Source organism: Charadrius vociferus, unplaced genomic scaffold (assembly GCF_000708025.1).
Source record: "Charadrius vociferus isolate BGI_N301 unplaced genomic scaffold, ASM70802v2 scaffold25, whole genome shotgun sequence".
Lineage (NCBI taxonomy): Eukaryota > Metazoa > Chordata > Aves > Charadriiformes > Charadriidae > Charadrius > Charadrius vociferus.
Window position 1 is genome coordinate 68,840 of NW_009648248.1, and position 21,401 is coordinate 90,240.

Here is a 21,401-nt window from a genome sequence, read left to right on the forward strand (position 1 = left end):
TGTGCTGAAAACAGTGTTAATGATACAGGGATGTTCTTGCTATTGCTGAACAGTGCTTACACAGAGTCAAGGCCTTTTCTGACCCCAGCTGCCCAAAGGCATATTCCATGCCATATGACGTCACGCTTAGCATATAAAGCTTGGGAAGTAGAAGGAAGGGGGTGAGGGGAGCATTTGGAGTGATGGTGTTTGTCTTCCCAATTAACTGTTACACATGATGGAGCCCTGCTTTCCTGGAGACGGTTGAACACCTGCCTGCCCATGGGAAGCAGTGAATGAAGTCCTTGTTTGCTTTGCTTGTGCACATGCCTTTTGCTTTACCTATTAAACTGTCTTTACCTCAACCCAGGAGTTTTCTCACTTTTACTCTTCTGATTCTCTCCTCCATCCCACCAGGGGGAAATGAGCGAGCAGCTGTGTGGTGCTCAGTTCCCAGCTGGGATGAAACCATGACACATATCTGTCAAACACAATTAGATGTTCAAATTGCATATGGACCACTATAGTGCCATTCAATTAGAAATGAACCTGTAAACTGAAGTTAGTAGAAGAAAACCAAGAACTGATTGCAATACTGTGAAATTTGCTACAGAATTGGGGTTTTTTTTTGACACAAAGTAGCAGTATATCTTTAGTACTGAATCTTTTTTTTCCTATATCTGAACTGTAGAGTGATTCTAAAATGAAAATACAGCAAAAGGCATTTAAAATGCTGAGGCTGAGGGAATATTTTAATGGTAAATAATTACAGAATAACTATTGCATAGTCCTGTTTAAAGATGAATATATAACAGTAAATATTAATATATAACAGTTGGGCCTCCTTTCTGCACATATCTACCTCCTCCAAGGAATGTGTTTGCTGACTTAAATGACAAGAATGTTATTACAAATTATAAATAAGACCTCACACATTTTCCAACTCTTGTTGGTACAACAGAATTAATGCTAAGACAAAACAACAACAACTGCAGAGTTCATTCTTCTCAGTTGAGATCAACACAAATGTTCCTTGAGTTCCAAGTACATAGCCAGTCAGACACAGTTATGCCAACCCCCTGAGGATAACTACACTAAACCTGAATTATGCCAAATACATTCCTTCCTTGTTTATGAGAATAAGAAATTACTCCTTGCTGATAACAACCCGTAGTCCCCATCTCACCGTGTCACCTAAGCTGAAGTATTCCGGTCAATGAGTTGCACAGCAGTGACCCTGTCCTTTTTTGACAGTTGACTGAGCAAAGAGAGGATAAACTCATGACAATATGTCAAGGCACAGAGCTAGGTAGTCAGAATAAACGTATAAATTCATTTTACTTTTCTCAGTTTCTTTCTATTCCTTTGATGGGTATGTAGTTAAGAACAGACCTACTCCTGAGTGCCTAAAAATATCTTATATGTGGGAAGAGAAAGATAATCAAAAGAGACTGTTAAGATTATGCAGTTATCTAGACTACTCAGTGCAGAGCACAGTTTCTGATTCAATTGGAAAGTTGTTGCTGTTTCCCATTTGAAGTCATGAATATGTAGAGACACAGATTATTTGAATGCATCTTCTTAAAACATTTTCCAGTGTTTTTTACACATTTTTCAGAGGGCAAACAGATCAGAATGCAGTACAACGTGCCATGCAGCAAGGGCTGTGCTCTTTAAATAAGCTCATCTTTTTATTTTGTCATAAAAATGCCATGGAACAAGCATTTCAGGAAAGATACTGTCTTTGCTTTATAAATTTGTGCAGGGTATAGCATAACAAAGGACTGACAACTGGAAGAAGCTTTAAGTGGTACTACAGTACTACTGCAAACAGTATACAACAGAAATAATAAAGCACTGGCTAAAAGCTAAAGTTCCCCATACTGCCTACTGAAATATTTTAAACATTTTAAGACTGCCAGAGTTCTTTTTGGTGAGTTCTTTGACCTGTCTACAATACAAGGCTGTGCCTTAGAGGGGCTAGTGTTTACAGCCTTGTCAATCTACATATGAACTGGACAACAATAATAAACATTTACTACTGCACAGCAAATTAAATATCCAATAGGGACATTCCAACAATTTTCCTGTTTTATTCTGCCAACTAATTTTTAAATGACCATATTTTCTAACTAGTTCTAATGACTTGCTGAAGAACTGACTGACATATAGATGCATGAATATGCTAACTGAAAATCTGAAAGGATGTATTGACACTGCAAGTTTTGCTACCAGACAAACTTATCTTTTGAATTTGCTCATTGCATACAAGCACTTAATATTTTCCTGGCATTATTAAAGGACAGGTATAGAAAGTTAATCAAATAAGGAAGATACTAAACAAAGACGAAATACTTAGAAAATAGCTTTTCAAACTATTGGGGTTTTTTTTGTTGAATTTTTAATAGAAGGCTATGATATTGCAGAAGCATTTATGGCTACTAATAAGTAGAACTCAGTTGCTAAGAATCTCCATATTTGATGTTTGTTATTATTTGATTATATTGTCTGGCAACTCTCCAGTGCTGAAAACAAAGTTTACAAAATAAATATGAATAAAATTTTGAAACTGTCACACATAGAAAAAACTGATGTAAGAAACCATAGGCTTAAATTATTTTGGCAACTAACAGATTTTTTTTTCTTATTGCTTATCTGTCTATGCTGATTATTATCACACCATAACATGTGCAAAGACTGTTTTTTTGGAGAACAGAATATTAAAAGAGATAATGTCAACAGAATTTACATTTCTCAAACTATTGAGTGTATCATTATTATCTTAATTAGAATGATTTTCTAAATTACTTTTTGAAACATCCTGGAAATGCTCAAACATATACCTACAGTTCATAGTATTCTGATGACTATTTTCTGAATTTTATTTGAAGTTTGAAATTTGCATTTAGATCTTGAGATATGATCATGGAGAAATCCAATGTGTAAGGCATACTGAGTTTGTTAAACCAGAGAGGAGATAACCAAGCAACAGAGATATCTGGAGGAGGAGGAGCAGCCCAATCTGGATTGTGATAGAAGCAGCAGCTCTATAGTACATACTTGCAATTTCTGATTTTCAATAGGTCATAAATTTGATAGAAGAAATTCCTATTTCTTACCTACATTTCCAGTCATTAGGTATGAATTCTGAAAGTCCATCATTCCCATTCCAACAATGTGTATAAAATCTTCAATCACCTGCATTAACTCCACTGAGCCTGGATAGATCTAACAACAGAAGGTCAGACATGCTGTTAATTATAATATCAAAATCTCTACAGCAGCAAATTCAAACAGAATTCAAACATCAAATGAAATGTGAGACTTAACAGTCAAACTGCTCTTCCCATGTTTCAATACCCAATATCTTTTGTCACTGTAAAATAACCATTTTGTCATTAGATCTTCATGTGAGTGGACACTACTTCCCAAAAAGCTAAGTGAAATCAGCTTTGCATTGAAACTATGGAATGTTTGCTCTAAGTCACTGTATTTATAAAAAAAATTAAAAAATTACTGTCCATTACTTTCATTAATGGTTAAAGCATTTCATATTCCAGAATAATTCTAATTAAAATATTCTTCCTTCCTCTGCAAGATACCTTAAATAACTTCAGAACTATCTATACAAACAGCTGAATGCAAATCTTACGATGGCCTCTCCAGCATGATAAACCTTCGTTGCTTTGATCAATATTTAAGTAATATAAATTGTTAATGGTAATACTGTTTTCATTGCTGATGTGAAGTAGTAGAATCATAGAATAGCTGAGGTTGGAAGGGGCCTCAGGAGATCATCTAATCCAACCCCCTGCTCAGAGCATGATCAGCTCCAGCAGGTTGCCCAGGACTGCATCCATTTGGATTTTTAACATCTCCCAGGATGGAGACCACAGAGCCTGTCTGCACAACATTTTCTGGCATGCAATCACTCTCACAGTGAAAAGGTGTTTCTTAAATTTAAATGGAATTCTCTGTATTTTAATTTTTGCCCCTTGCTTCTTTTCCTGCCACTGGACACCACTGAGAAGAGTCTGGCTCAGTCTTCTTTACTCCCTCACCTCAGGAATTTTTAACATTGACAGGATCCCCCCTGAGGTTTCTCTTTTCCAAGGAAAATAGTGTCCAGTCTTTCAGCTTCTCCTTGCATACCAGGTGCTCGAGTCCCCTAAATATCTTCATGGCTCTTCACTTGGCTTATTTCATTACATCAATGTACTGGGTAGCCCAGAACTGGACACAGTAAACTAAAATAAATTGCAGTAGTCTTTGCATTGCTAATGCAGCCTCTCAATATGACTTTCAAAATGCTAAGGACTAGCACATTTCTAAGAAATATAGTTTACTTGCAAAGCTGTAAGCTACCATGACCATAAATATATTAAAAATCATTGTATTCAACAATAATGATGCATCATCAAAACTGCATTAAAGTTCAAAACAGTTATCAATAAGCCTAAAAATTCTGTTCATAGCACATCTATTAAAAAAAATCATTTTTGGCTGTTATGGCGTGTTATGAACAGGACAATTTTCAGTAATACAGTATTCTGCAATAGAAAAAGCCTGCACCTGTTCGTGGTGCTTTTTTCTTCATGTCAGTGAGATGTACAAATTTCACTTTATGAGAAACATTCAACCTGTTCTTTCCACTACCGGGACTACAGCCTCTAAAAATGCCTACAGATACTATAAATTCCAGCATGCTGCGCTCCATCTTCATCTTGCTTTATCTGTCTAGATCCATGGCTGCTTGGTTCAGGATAGAGAATTTCACATTGTGTTTTGTTTTCTACATGGATCTTTTTATAAATATAGGACAGCGATTTTTATGAAAAATATGTTGTGACATTTATGATCTAAAGATGTTGCAAATGCTGCTTCAGGGGAAGGAGACCTAACATGCATTTTCTTAATGATGAGTTACTGAGGTAGTAAGTGTGGTTTTTGCAACCATCTCACTCATGGCAGACACACTCCCAGATTATGTACTAAGGATAAATTTCAGTGAAAACATTTTTTCACCCTAGTTCTTGCGCATAAAATTTTACCATAATGACTTCAGCAGAAACTGTTGAACAGTCAAGGTTACAGAGGTACTCTTCATTTTTATATATCTGAAGCACTGGTTAATCAATAGGATGCCAGCAGATGGTTATGAAGAATATGCAGAACAGCTCTTGTGTTTTGAAACACCAGTATAAACTTAAGCACCGTGGACTTGAAGTGGTTTCCTGTGTGTAGTGCTTTACATCAGCTCTTAACAAAAAGCAAGTATTAAAGGAGTGCTGCTTATCTGAATGCTATATAACCTGTAATTAATGGTATCAACTGCTGGCATTTAATCTAGAAAAAAGGATGTGCTGAGGCACTGCAGCTGTATACTTGGTAGAAAGTCAGCGATTTGCTGACAGTGAGTACGATTTTCTTTCCAGCAAAAAATCCAGAAAACAAGGTAAGAGATCTATAACAGTAGCTGTGGAGTTCAAGAAAACGAATCCAGAAAACAGGGTAAGAGATCTATGCTAACAGTAGCTGTGGAGTTCAAGAAAACCATCCAAGCTGGCAAAAAAAGTTGGTTAGACTGCCCCTTGGTTTGCAATGTTTCATTACCAAGAAAACGTCAGCTGAGTGGCTGAACCGGAAACAGTCACCTTTACTCTTTTTTAATCAGTCAATAGTGTTTGCACTAGACTGCATTCACAGCACATAATGACTTGTGCACATCCTTTCCAAGTTCGATTCTTATCTTGATTTTGACATAAAAACTAAAAATGTCTTTGCATGGGTTGTAGTAATTTCAAATAACACTGATTTTGTTTTAAAAGCCAATTCTATTTAACCATCATGTTTCAGTGTTTTATACAAAATATGATAGAAAATAATATTTTGTATAGGAATATTTTGGTTTTGATATAAGTAACCTTTATTTCTTTTCAATACTGAAGGAAAAAAAAGAATTTTAGGAGTACTTAGCAGTTCGGCTCATCCTTCCCAGCCGGTACTTGCTTCGATAGTTTCTTTGAGACAGTTTGTGTAACTGCCCAAGAATAAAAACAAGACCAGTGGTATAGTTTCATCAGGTGCCATAGCTCAAGAGTCTAAGATTTAGTGAATTCCCCAGCTTTGTCACCAGGCAGCTATGGCCCTGCTACTTTTGCGTTCAGCTCATCTTGATGCTTGCTTGGGTTCCTGCCTGCCTACCAGTGCTGTACTCAGGTCTGTGAGACAATGAATTACCAGGCAGAGAGAAGGAGCTACAGAAAAGAAGAAATAACTTGTCTCCTCTCCTGTTTTCAACACTGCTTCTTCTACCTATAGCAATGAGGGGAGAGAACTGGAAATTTCTTTTATCACCATGTTCTCACCGTCTCTTCGTAGGTGCTGTCACCCCCTGATCCTTGTGGGACAGATGGTGGACATGGCATGGGCAAGCAGGTGGGGTGGAGGTAGAAGACGACAAGGCTGACAACATAAGCAGTGGTATCCTGTCTGTTCATTAGTGGGGCTGAAAAAGTTGCTTAATATTGGTGCCTTAATCTTGGTGCTGTTTATGGACACTGCCCACATGCATATGATTTTGCTGTTTCCATCCACCACCACTAAAGAAAATGACATACTTTGTCTATTTTTGTATCTATCTCTTACACAGAGGAACAGGAAAAAAAAAAAAAAAGAAAAATACAATTTCTGGCTAAATTACAATGGATCAGCTGCAGCATCATATGTCTACTGCAAGGTTTGAATGGTAGTGAAAAGTCCTGATCTTCCCTTTCTTACTCATATTATAAGAATGAACTTACAAAAATTAAGTTAAATAGCTTCAAAGACAATTAAACACCTATTGATTTATTAAGAACCCAATTAAATGTGAACAAATTTCAAGTACCTATACAACACAGTGGCGATGACCATACAAGAGCAGACCAAAGATCTATGTAAGCTGTTTTCTTGCCTTTGACAGTGGCAAATAGCAGATGTCTAAGGAAGAGTATAAAGGGGCATGCACATAATGATACTTCTTCTGGAATTCTTGCCCAGGCTTTAGCACTTCTTTGCCAAAGGATTTTCTTAACCCAGACTGGGATTTTTCCATGAACAGTCCTATACTGACTTTTCTTCCATTAATTTGTCTATTTACTTTTATAACTTGTGTACTTTCAGCTGCAGGAAGTTCTGCATCCTGACTTTCTGTAGAAAAATTATCTTCTAGTATTCATTCTGAATCTGTCACTATTTGATGTCCTTTAGTTATTTTACAAGAAGCACAAGTGAATCATTCCAGCATTCCATTGTCCAATCCACTCCTGATTTTAAAAACTCCTATTGCACACAAGTGCAGTTGACATTCATACTGAAATATCTTGCTTTGTTTAATCATTCTTCATATAGAAATGTTTCCCTGCCTTTGACTACTTCCATATTTTTTTCTCTGTACATAATTATCTGTTCATCCCCACCATCACTGTTATTTGTATCTGAATAAATTTGATAGTTCTGTGGTCACATTGATGAACATTGTCCTATAATGTTCGTGGTTTAAGCACATAGGAAATACTTACATCCCAGCAAAAGAATAGTTATCATTTGAATTTTAGACTCTTTTATTATAAACAAAATGGCTTTTGTTAGACTTTACTGTTTTATAAAGTGTTATCATAATATCTAACTTAGTTCTGAAATGAGTCAGTGTTAAGGATCGTAGCTGTCCTCCTAAATACAACCTTTTATAAAAGGTCTACGGTTTAAATTTCTGTAAGCTGTTTGGTGGGGTTGTGTGAGTTCTTTAAGTGAGTTCCAATGTGTTCTGCTTCATGAAAGCATCATTGCAGCTAGCCTTTAGTAGCATCTTCTGCTTTTGATTGTACTTCATTACAACATTAAAACAAAAGACAATGAATAATCCCATGGAATATAATGAAAATCTGTTCATCAAGAGATGCACATTATATTCTTAGTATAATTTTAATCTAAGGAATTAGCCAATGGGTCCTTGAATTACTCCTTTTTGAAAAGGATCAATTATTTCCAAAATACTGTCCCACTCAGGATTTCCTTTCACCTACAGCAGGGTGTATGTTTAACCTGATTTTTGAAACTGTACATTCCACTTTGTCATGACTCACTGAAATAATGAGTGGCTTCTGATACAGGGAATGTTATAATACAGATAGTTTCCAATTTTTTAAATAGATGAGTGTCCTGTTTTCAACTGTGTTAACTTTCTTTCTAGTTGCTGCTGTGTTTTGGATTTAGTGTGAGAATAATGTTGATAAAACATATTATTTCAGTTGTTGCTAAGTGATTACATTAGTCAAGGACTTTTTCAGCTTCCCATAGAAGCTGAGAGGGAGCACAGACAGGACAAGCTGGCCAAAGGAATATTCCATACCATAGATGTCTTGCTCAGTATATAAATAAGGGTTGGCCGGAGGGCAGGAATCTGCGATTACTGCTGGGGATGGGCTGGGCAACTGATCATCGGGTGGTGAGAGCAATATGTGTTGCATCACTTTATTTTGTATATTCTTTTACCATTATTATTATCATTATTATCATTATCTTGTGTTACTGTTCTATTAAACTGTCTTTATCTCAATCTACGAGTTTTTTTCCCTGTCCTTTTCACCCAGTTCTCCCTACCCTACTGGGGAGAGGGTGGGGAGTGAGGGAGCAGCTGCATGTTCCTAGTTGCTGGCTGGGTTAAACCACAACAATGAGTTACAAAATGCAAATCTTACCTGTTGTGCATCTTCCCATTTATCTTTGTTTTCTTCATCTAAGAGGTTACTAATGATTTGAAAGAAGTTCTGAAAAATCAGTTAAATAAAAGACAAAGTAAAATGACTTTCAATGACACAAACAGTCATATTCTTAAGTTAACATTAAGAAAGTTTTCCTTTCTCTATCACAGATGCAGTCTGCAGCCTATTTTCTGTCAGTGGAAGAGATAACAAAATAATATATTAGACTGATAAAACAGCACATACATTTTATGGTTAATTGTTCATTTCTGGCCATATAATTAGGTTCCATACTACTGCTTTGTATAAAATAAGAACTGTTTTAAACTTGCTAAACTTCTAAATGTGATGGTGTTCTATTTTCAAATTGCTCTCATTCCAGAAACCAGAAAACTACATATTTTGCAAAAAAGCAAAGTACACTAAGAAAACACCAGGCTCAGGGTCAATAGTTTCTATTAAAAATGAGAAAATGATTCTTAATTACCATAAACAAGGCATACTATTTCATTGGTAAATACTGTGTGAAACCAGGTGCATCTTACTTTTAAGAAGTTACATTTGCCTCTGTCTTTTTAATAATTTCAACAGAAAAAGAATAATTAATTTCTATTTCTTTGACATTAAACTGTTAATTTCTTTATCTGATTCTCTTATTAATTTAACTATAAGGGGAAAAAAAAAACCCTCAACACTAAACATATAAAAGCCAGGGCTTTTGGGTTTTAAACCACACATTTTAGAAATCACTTTCTTCCAAGTGTTTGGGGAAAACTTTCCTTTCTGATTTTGTACCAATTTCTATTCCCACCTTCTTCACCTTTAAAAGCTAAGAATTCGTGCAGTCTGTTCTTCTTAGCTCTGTATCACTTTTGGGCAGAATGTCAATTTTGTCTACAGCCTGCCAATTACAATTTATCTGTTCCTTCATAAAAGATACATTTACTTTCCACTGACCTTAGCTGAAGAGTGCAATTAAGATCCTCACAACCTCTAAAGAATCTTTGAGTGGAATACCAATATTGGAACTTGGATTAATGATCATTGCCTCACCTGCACTTACTTTTCAGCCATTTTGGGTGGATAGATAGGGCTTAAATAAAGTTTAAGTAAGAAGTAACTTTAACTCACTATTAATTTAAGTACAAAGCATTCGACTCAAAGTGACTGAAATGAGAGCAGAAATGACTTCCAACTTTAGTGTACTATGGATACTGTGGTTGTGCCTGAAAAGACATTAATTTCAAAATATGAACTGTCACAGACATTTTTCGTGTCTCAAAACCAAAATTCAATTTTGTAGGGTACAAAATTCAGTAAAATTTTTGAAACCTATTTTTACATGGAAACTATTTTTACATAAAAACATTTTTGCCAGCTTAATTGAGTCCTAACACTAACTACTTGACAAGCAAAAGGATCCATCTTTGCCTCATCATTAGGAAGTTAATTTTGCTAACCATAAAACTTACATGGATAAAAATTACTTTAACTTGGCAAATTTATTATAGAAGTGACTGACACCTTGGTGGACTTGGGCAAAATAATCCTGTACATTAATGAGGGCACAATTCTTTGCTCAATGAAGTCAGTGGCAAAATATCCATAAGCTTCAGTAACACAGAGCTTCACAAAAAGAAAGGAAATGGCTCAGTGAGCTCCTGTGAAAATGACAAGTATACATCGGGATGGGATGATGGGGATTAAAGACAGGACATAAAAGGAAAATGTTCTCATGGTTTCATCCAATTTGCAGTGATACAGAAGGGAAATTTCCAGTCAAGCTGAAGATAAGAAGGAGAAAATGTAGCTACATATTGCTTATATACCAAGAATACATTTCATCTTTTTCAGATATTCAGTAGCAAAATAAAGCATACTGAAAAGAGTTACTTTTAGTATTCATTGCAAAGGATTTGCCACTTTAACCAGGTTGGCAAATCATAACTGTGTAAATGCAACTTCAGCTAGGAAAAATGTACAGCTTTATTGGTCCCCCAAGTAAAATAAACTATACTGGCCAAAGCACTTTCATGGCACTATAACCACATCTACTCCAGGACATTATGATTTTGGCAAAGAGTTCTATTAGGTAGAGTCAGCTGTAGGGGGATTTTGCCTAAGGAAAACACTTTTTAAAGCATGATAGTTCTGTGCTTTTCCAGTGTAATACCATGGAGATGCAGTGGACAGAAATTTTAGCAAACTTTAATTTGCTAGGGGGCCAGCAGCAGTCTAGCTGCGGCAGCATGGAGCTCAGCGTGGGATAAATTACCATACTAAGGGGCTGGTTCAAAGCTAGTTTTCCACTACATTGCAGCCAGTGATTCCCCTGCAGAAAAAGTCTAAGCCTTAATTGCAAAAGTATCCATGTCCGTGTAATGAGATCTATCTGAGAGTAGCCTAGATTGCCTGAAAAACACTCAGGAGGTACAAATGTTTCTTGCAGATGATAAATTACATGTTTTTTCTAATAATGTTATGTGCTCATTAAATTTTATGTTTATTTTAGTTACATGAAAGCATTAAAATGACCAATAATTAATAGAAATATACATGAAAAAGCTTATGAATAATCCTAGACTCAAGCACAAACAAAAGATGAGCAATAACTGATTAAATACATACTTTGTACTTGCCAATAATCCATAAATGATGTATATGTACATAGTGACAAGAATATCAGGCTTGTTGAGTTCTTTTTTTTCTCTATTTCTATACCTGGTTGATGTCGTATTTATGGTAGCAGTGGAGGCTGAGATGTATGAAGTTTTTTTCAGTCATCAATACTGTTGCTTTGTGAATTAAACAGAGAGACGACTAAGTGGCTTTGCTGTTTCGGTAACAAATAGATATGAGGGGCACTTACAAATATGACAGGCAAATAGGGGTTGAAATATCTTTCCCCTACTTCAACTATTCTCTTGTTCGTTGCATTAATGCTGCAAGAAACAACACTGACAGGTACAAAGGCTAAGTTTTAGAATAATTATGGATGTGATCTGATGGTATTACTGCAGTAAACACTGAATCTCCTTGTAGAATCAAGCTCCTTCCTTTCATGGCAGGGCTTATGTATTACTGAACTGGCCACAATAGAAAATGTTGTGACAGCCAGAGCCAAATTTTGAAGTCCTTTATTTTTGCCCAGGCTTTTCTGAGGATAATGCCAGTTACAGTCAGGGATGGACAATTATGTTTTCCTAATTTAATTTCCTTCCTTTCACTCTTTTTATTCTGTAATACAATGGCTGCAGTTCTCTGTTTCAGTCCAAGTTCTTTGACCCTCTCTGCAGGAATGAAGCTGTCATAAATCCTTTTATACAGCTAGAGAATTCCCCCCTAGGAGGAATAAATAGATAGCCTTAAGTCACCTCCACTTTTGGACCTCAGCATAGGGAGTATGTGTGGGGGAGGGGGAAGGTGGGGGAAAAAAAGCATTGGGCAATCCTGTTAATCCCTGACTGACAGCAATGGTCCCTGTGGCTAATACCAATGAGATTATACTGCTCTAACTTCTTTGAGGAGAAACCTTGTTTCCTGTTGGTCACTGGATCAGGGGATTGTACAACTCACTTTGTCATCCTGTCCTGAAAGGCAGTTCCTTTCCTGCCATCCTGTCCTTAGAAGGTAGTTCAAGCACTCTTGGGCCAGTTTTCGAAAGTGTTCCACAACGTTGCTTACATTATGCTTATTTAAAATTTTAATTATATTGCAGGTAGCATCCTTCTCACACAAGTCATCTCATAGCCTCAGTGTGCCTACACAGTGCATTTTAAAGTAATTCCCATATTAAGAGAAAGACCTTGCTTGTAGAATAATTGCCGGACTCTTGGCTTCTGCTATTTCTGCTACTGTACTTCTGTTTTCAGTCACTGATGCAGGATACCTTCCATATTGTTTAACTGCCTCAGACATGGTTATTTTTCTTCCTGACACTATATAGGCAATGCATACATAAATATTGTTGCAAAAAAGATTAAAATACGCAAAAAAGAAAACCAGTCGTATAATAAATAAATCGGGACTAGACATGCATTCTTTAGAAGCTTTGTTTTGCTCTTGGCATCTGTCTGCCTAAACAAGTGGCGTTTTCTATGCAGCATATCAGGTAGTGGCATCTTCTTCTTGAATAGTTAGCCTGAAATTTTCAAATTTAATCTCACTTTTCTGTTCATTCTTTTTATTATGGAGTCTATGAATCACATATTTCACACTATTCATGAATATTAATACTGGATATAAGCCAGAGATTGTAGACAGTAGAGGAACTATCCTGACAGATGGAATGTATAAGAAACAAATATACTCAGATACATACACTTTTCATATCTCAGTTTTAGTGGAGGTGGAAGTGTCATTCTTGTATGGACCTTTAAAAATACTATTACCTGTAATTCATAATTATGACTTTCAGGGATTTTAAACCTCACTCACACTTTTCTGAGAATTACTTTAAAACAAAACCTCAACACCTGAGAAATTCTACTCTTTATCTAGTGCAAAAACCAGAATGGAATTACAACAGCACACAAAGCTTCCTCAGAAAGAAGAATCTTGGTACTTTTGTGTGAATTAATTTCATTTCACATTTTGTCACTTACTTTGATGATGGATAAGAAAGTACGAATATATGTGAAAGTGAAAATAAAAATTAAATACGGTCCTCCAGAGTATGGTACCATATGATATATGTTTACATATGGGAAAATCCCGGTTTCTCAGAAATCGACAGTAAAATTTAAACAGACAGTACTGAGCCAGGATTTCATTTTATATCATCAGAATTCAGTAACAGGAATATTGCTTAATATATCCCCTGTGCAAAATACATGCTTCATTCTGATTTCACATACTTTTCTGAACACTATGCTTTGGTGTTTGGATTTTACCTTAGCTTGCAATTTGTTAAGCTTTTTTTTTTTTTAAAGAGTTCTTGGATTTCAGAGTTCTTGATATTTAGGCATCTAAATCCTGAAATACAGTTATTACTTTGGTTTGAGAAATGCTTCCCTATTTCCTTCAAGATATGGTTTACCATTTTTTTGCCTTTTCTCATTTCTTCATTTCAAAATGATTAATCAAAAATTATTAAAATAGTACTAATAATTTTCCCAAGTTCTGCCAGAATACTATTATGTATTTTGGAAACAGCTCTGCATTGCTGAAAGGAACAGAACTTTTGGCACTGTCATTAGTGGGAAAAGAATCAAATTCTCTCTAATGTATGTAAACTGCAAATGACCTGATCTGCTAAGCCCATGAACAAAATCACTTGTGCCAAGCATTTTCTTCAGGCTGGTTCTACCACAGATTTCTGTAGTGCCTGTGAACCATGAAGAAGTCACACAGGGCTGTCAGACTGTTGAATGCATGAAAAATTGTCAGTAAATAACACCCTGTTTAATAATAAAACTTACTGAAAGTAGGAAAAGATATTGACTCTTATACAATTTAAAATAAAAATAAAAACTGTCCAGTCAAAATGCTTTTGAAAAGTGCTGTTCAAAAAAAATATTACTTTCAGCTGGCTACAGGTCAACACAACAAATGGTTTTATATGGAAGTTAAATTTTTTTGTGCATAGGAAAACAAGCAAACTGAAAATATAACAGCAAGCACTTTAAAACTTATCTCTGGAAAAATCACCTTTTCCAGGACATGTCCATTTATCTTCATGTAGATATTCCAAAGTGTATTTATAATCTATGCTTACCTTTACACAAACAAATACATACGCATGAATAGCATTAACTTCATTATTAATTTATGAATGATCATGAAAGTCTCTTTTTCATAAATAATATATACACATCTACCTTCTTAGTATTCTTTTTTGGTACCTCTACAGTCTTTGAAAAGTGTCTAAAATTCTCAGATATAGATGAAACCGATATCCTGATCTGGAAGTCCTGTGAAATATTTATTTTAATGAACATTACACAATAAATTGTGCAGCCCATTATGTAGAAATAATATCTGATAATATTTTAATTGGCCTATTGCACAAGAAGAGTTAATTTAACATGTGAAATAGCAAATTCATATCATATGTACTATCCATCACTCCTGTGCACTTTTGATGAGCTTTATTTATTTGGACTGAAGAAGCAATGCCAGAATTACATAACTAAAAAGTGTGGATAGATTGTTGAACTGGAATGAATTAGAACAAAAAACACTAGTGAATTACTTAGTGCAAAAAAGTGCCAACACATCCCTATCAATCAAAACAAACCCTGAAAGAGAAAGATACCGAAAATTTTACAAAGAAAGGATTTTACATTCTTCACTTGCTGCCTTGTTTTGGATAGTTGTCTCATTAAATGCAGGTGAGTCTTTTCCTATTTTACACCTGTATCGTAGTTTTATGTGAACAATGTTTTATGTCTATCGTTCAGAAGATTTAGTTTCCTCAGTGGGTAAAATAGGATACATGCAGTATACTGACATAAACTCCATCAATTGAAACATTACCCTTACAATGTTCCTCTTACCTGCACCCCATCAGATGCAGGGATATAACTTGCTCTTTTAAATGTGTCTGTAACATTTCTGAGAATTTCCACAGAAATAAGAAGGTCCCCTGCATAAAAGTTTTTCCTCTGAGTTAAATCCAAGAGTGTCTTGGTTACTTGGGACATGCCATCACCAGCCAACATCCTCTGTCCCTTGGCGAGGTGTTCTTTAATCTGTACCAGAAGAACAAAATGAGGATCAGAACCTATTTTACTGAGAAAAAGGTGGGATAAATTCTAAACACAGCCAAAAATATTAAAGCTATTATAATATTAAGTACTAAAGACATTATAACAAAGTTTGTCCTGTTAAAGAGAAGACAAAATAGTAGACTATGATGGCAGAATTATTAAATTTATCAGAGAATTATACTAAAAGATGATGAAATTGTCATGTTTCACCCATTTTCTTCTCTTTGGACACCAATAATTTCTCAACATCCATGTTCTCAAAGGAACTCCATGGGCTGGACACCATCTACTGCCATGATGCAGTAGGGAACTGATCTTCCTCAGAGGAACAGCTGTACAACCGCTGTTGCCACTCATTAAAAAACTAAGAGCTCTGAAATAAGTAAATGCCAAGACAGTCCTTGTTATAATCTAGTTTACCATAGGGAAGTATAACCTTCATCTCTGCCAACCCAGCTTGGTTAGTCCATATAAAAGTCATGGTTTAGATTGAAGCTGATAATGGTGCTCTCTTCTGTAGTACTAACAACACAAAGGTGCTAACTTTGAACAATCCTGGGGTTTTTTTGAAGAAATGCAAATTAAATTATCAATTTCTCCCATGTATCAGCCAAGAGAGCATACTTTAGTAGTAGCTCTCCCAGTAGATGTGTGCAGGGCCAGTGATAAAGTTAATCCAAAATGTATATGCTGGTAGAATAATCATCCTGATAAGAAGCTGAACTTGTGAATCTGATTAATTCTCAAAGCTGATTCAGCATCCCAGGAAGATGCATAGTGTATCACAAAGGTGTCACAAGGCGAGCCACCACTAAAAAAGAGTGCATGGTTTAAACAGCCTATTTTTAAATATGCATATGAATCTATGTATACAAACACAATTTCTTCCAAATGGAAGCTAAATTAAAGATAAATGACTTGAGATAGATCTCACTCTAAGCAGGAGGCCTGAAGAGAAAATTCCGTGCAATTGGCAACCAAAATGCTGACACCATCTCTGTAAATGTACCTTCAATTGCTTTTTAATTTGAGTTACTGACATACAGAGGGAAGGATGACTAATGGAACATAATTTGGCGGTGAAGTGGAAGAGTGTAAATATACTTTTTGTCACTTCCAGATCTCCCCGGCCACTTTGTGTGGATGTGTGCGGCTTCATTTAAAAAAAAACCCAAACCCACAACCAAACAAAAACACAAAGAAAACCAAAGCAAACAAAATAAAATTATACAATATGTAGTAAAAATAGTACAGTCATTAAATGGTTCAAAATAGCTTTCATGAAAGCAATCTAAAAAAATGCAATCATCCTGTGACGTCCATGATCTAAATGCTTTTTTTTTTTCATGCTGTTGAATCATACTTTGATTACAATCTCAAGCGGTCTTGAGATAAACTAGATGTATGTAACATAGCTGGGACTGGGTAAAGCGGCTGCTTCAAGTTATGTCTATGGCCTTAAGTCATCTTTGTAGCAGCTGGGGATTGTTATGGACCACAAGAGGCTTGCCCAAACCCTAGAAATACTTAAGACTTGGGATAATACCTGCTGGCAGCAGCATGGACAGGTAATGAATCTACTCTATACCATGAGTGCAAAGGTACAAGCATAATTGTACAATCAAATATTTTTAAAAAAATTTCAGTGAGGAGAACTAAGGCAGTTAATTGATTTTTTTAACAAATATTTCAGCAGAAATGCCTCCCTCAGTCTTCAGAATACTGTAATAAATAATTAGGCAAGATGCTTGCTTGCAGAAATCCTTTTCTGCAGTTTCTATTCATTTTAGAAGAAGGCTTTGAAATTAATCTTGTAGGAAAATAATAGTGGAGAAAAAGGTGTGAAACGGAAGAAAATTCATTTGAGTAAATTTAGGGATCTGGTATTGTATACATAACATTATGAACTACTTTCTTGGGAACAAGTGAAAGCAAACAAGAACTTGATTTGCGTTTTTTCCTGTGAAATGTTGCTATTTGCCTCATCTGCTCACACACTGTTTCTGGGTAGCAAATTAAAAGAGCACCAGCTACCACAGTGACACAGAATTGTAGAACTTTTGCTCAAACTCATCCAGCTGTTCATTGACCCCAGAGCATATTTCCAGATTTTGAGGATTAATAATGTTCAGTGTGTCTTTAATCAAGCCCAAAAGACATGCAACATAAAAGACAGTCCATAAAGCTGAACTCCCAAATCTAACATGTCCCTCAGGATGTACTGTGGGAAAGGCATCGCATAATTTGAAGGCAGAGCTTAAGAGAGAAGAACGAGATTCTTTAAATTCCGATAACAAGAGCAAAATGATCAGTCCTCATAAAAACTCTCCTGCACTCTTATGCTTGTATAAAGCTCTGATAGGAAAGCTGTTGAACTATTTAGGACGTTATTTTATATTGGATTATTTTGCTTCCTTTTGCTCCACCTGTATGTTCACCCTCCCAAATTGTTTTTTTCATGCTCTTGCTAGACTTTAAACTCACATTTTAAAAATGGCAGGGGCAAATTTGTTGTTGGGTTTGGACCATGCATAGCACACAGAAATCTTGGTCTCAGATGCTTTTGGAATGCAAATAATTAAAATTATCCCAGTTTTGACTGTTTTTTAGGCTTTCGAGCTAGTAAAGCTCTATTTTCAGTGAAAAATGTAACAGATCTCTAGCAGCAGAAGTGGGAGCTGTAGTGTATACCCTACAGTGCTTTCAGCAAGACATTTTGATTGCTTTTGGACACACTGATAAAAATCATCTAGCAAGTGCCCACAATGCCACAGGACTAAATTATTACACCTCTAGAAGTAGCCAGGGTTGTGGTGCAGGTGGTTTAAAGTAGCTCAGAATTATTGGCTCTTAAAATTACAGCTCAATTTGGAACTGCTTTTTAAAAAAATGGCATACCCAGATAGCTCAGCTTCCCCGCACAAGTACCCTGTCTCCCTTGGGACACACCACTAGTACACAGCTTGGTGAGCACATTTTCTTCCCCCTCTCAAGCTCCAACCCAGAAGTTCCTTTCCCTCATCCTTAGCTGCCCCCCCAGGTCCACACTGCCTTGAGTTAGACTAGCAGCATACCCTTAGAAGTAGCATAAGAAACCAGAAGGTTGCAATGCGCGTTAGGTAAGGAAAGTAGGTGAAAATTAGAGTTAATTAGTAGAAAGTTTTGACTATAGACAGGCAAGAAACGTGCAGGGCAGGGTAAGAATTGGCAGCATCTTCATTATCAGTATATTATATAATGTATTCTCCTGTTGTAAGACAGCCTACAGCTCCTAAACACAACATTAACATCACAGGCCATTCACTTAGTCGATATAAACTGGTGCAACACTATTAAAGCCAATGAAGATGTCCAGATTAGTATGAGTTGAAGGTAGTGGACTACTTGCACAGCTACCACAAGAATTTTTCAGTGTGAAAATACAGAATATTCTCATCAGTAGTTAGTATAATGTCTTTCTCACCATACTGCTTGTTTTCTGTGCTATGGTCACTGTGATATTATGCACTGTCCAAGAATTCTATTTTGGTTACCACTGTAGGTCCTTGTAGTTCTCTGTGAAGGTCAGTTTTTAGTGGTCTTACATGCAGGCTCATTAAAAATAAAGTTTATGAGCCGAGAGGTAGTGAAATGAAGCAGCTGTTAAAGTGACACTTCAGTTGTCAGACCAACCTCTAGCCACCTGTGCTATATGGCCGCATACTTGAAAAATTACTGAAATGTTTAACTGGACTTTGACTCAGGGTCCAACTGCCTCTGTCCCTCAATTTATCAGAAAGTATGATATAATAAAAATGACTCTTTACAAAGTCAGAGCTCGTAGGCCTCTGGCATTGGAGTACAAATTTATTACTGCATAATAACTACTGCAAACTTAACAGCTAGACATGTCTTAAAAGGACAGAAAACAGTGAACCCTCAAGGAACCTATAAAAGATTGAAAAGAACGATTAATTTGAAGAGTAACGACACCATCATCCTTTTTTTCATTATTTTTTAGGATGATGTTTGATTCATGGCTAGGTATTACTAACGATGTCATTAATACATTTTATGGTAGTGGGCACTATAAGAACCCAAATTAGGAAGCCTTTGATAGAAGTAAGGAAAGATAGCTTGAAATAAAAAAATATATCCTGAAAATGCTCGTAATCTGAAAACTACTTTGCTTTGCACCTCCACAACCCAACACTAATATTTTCTAAAATATTTTTCATAATGCTCTTAAAGAGCAGAACAGAAAGGAATATTCACATCACCTGGAATAGTCACTTGAATTACGCAACTGTACTAGAAACTAGAAAAGCTCTTGAGCGTGTTGGTTCATCCAGAGCACCTGAAATCTTGTCTTGAATGCTCTGAATCATATTACCTGACCTCTGTGGCTTCTAACCTTGAGGCTGGAATTGATAGTAACACCTCAATAATTATTAATTAATGATTTTGCATTAAATTCACTTTTATAGTTACGAGCATTGAGGTCCAGAAAGGTTGGAACCAAAATGCTGAAGTCTGTGTGCTTAAAGTTAGGCACATAACTTAAAAAGGCAGAGAATATATTTTTGGCAGCTGAAATATTCCCATAGGTATAATCCTGCACTGAACTGAACTCATGCAGCATGCTGATGTTTAAACCGTTATGTGATGTCATTATGAGAAAACTCTTCCTTTCAGATTTGAGAACAAACTTCATTACAAGCTGTGTTTTCTGATTATCGGCAGACAGCTCTTTAACTACTTCAGCACAGAATCAAGAAGTTTCATTTACGATCCCTTAACACAATTGATTATTTACAATTTATTTGTTTATTTGCAGGCTGTTTCAGTGTTCAAGAATATTATTTCATTCATCTTTTAAAAGTAACAGAGTACGGTCTAAAGATACAGCTACACATCTTCAGGTATGCATCTAAATATTTATAACCTAATGTCATGTAAAAGTCTTCTTCCTTTTCTATACATTCCACATTTTATGAAGGAGATTGCTAAAGCAATAAAAAATAATTTTCCACTTTGTCATCAGTGAAATTAGTTAGTAGTCTCAATCTAGGTCATGATAACATACTAATAAATAAACAGTTTCTGCAGAGAGGAAGGAAATCATATATTCCCTTTGTTTATAATAGAAAAGGGAAAAAATAATTGGTAAACATTGTGTCACGGAAGATTAAGGATATACATTAAGGAAAACTTTTCAGCTGTAAAGGAAGTGATGTACCTGAAGAGACTATGCAGTCTTCCCTATTGGAGGCCCTAATAACAGCCAAGAAAAACAAACTGCTGGAATAATGCAAGTATAGCTGATTCTGATGGGGCAGAAATTTGGGCTGGATGATCTCATTAATTTTCTTTCAGTTCTATAATTCTGTAACAGGTCCCTACAAATATTCTGAAACCAAACAAAAGCCTCCGATAATTTACCCCAACCAGAAACGTCAAAGTTTAAGGAGTGCCCTGAAACTGAACTTTTACTTTCCTGCATTTATCCACTGTCATGGTGTGCAATCTGCTGCGCTAAGTTTCTGCAGATACCTTGCCTCAATCTGCCTCTGTGCACTCAGTTGAAATCCCTCCAACCCTGTGCTTTATGGACCTTATTCTAAATTTACATTGATGAAAAGAAAATTGAGGATTGTTTCACTGTATACAAACAGTCCTCCCACTGTCATATACTTCTACATTTTCTTACGCAAAATACTCCTCAAAACAGGGATTTGTTTTTAGAGAAAAGAAGCCAGTTTAATCACACAGAATCCTGTGCTGTTATAGACATTCACCTCAGGCAAACTGAATATCTGCACAGATGCCACAGAAATTGTATATGCTCTTCTCTATGTGATGAGGTGTACTGGATAACATTTGAAAAAAAAACATCTAGCATTTGTGGAAGTCTAACATGTTTTTTAGAAGAATGCGAACAGCTCAGAGGGATGCTTGGTTATTTCTGTACCCTCTTTCTCTACACTCT

General features: G+C 35.9%; 1 protein-coding gene across 1 annotated transcript in view; it reads right to left on the reverse strand.

The window, feature by feature from the left end:
- The window catches only part of LOC104285729 (brain-specific angiogenesis inhibitor 3), a gene marked incomplete at its 3' end in the record, with an annotated part of 285,461 nt that overhangs the window by 35,614 nt on the left and 228,446 nt on the right, over positions 1-21,401 (reverse strand). The window contains exons 10-12 of the mRNA XM_009884216.1: positions 15,221-15,415; positions 8,721-8,789; positions 3,099-3,207 (exon numbers count right to left, since the gene is read on the reverse strand). Of these exons, the coding sequence (XP_009882518.1) occupies positions 3,099-3,207; positions 8,721-8,789; positions 15,221-15,415 (373 nt within the window). The remainder of the gene's footprint in view (positions 1-3,098; positions 3,208-8,720; positions 8,790-15,220; positions 15,416-21,401) is intronic.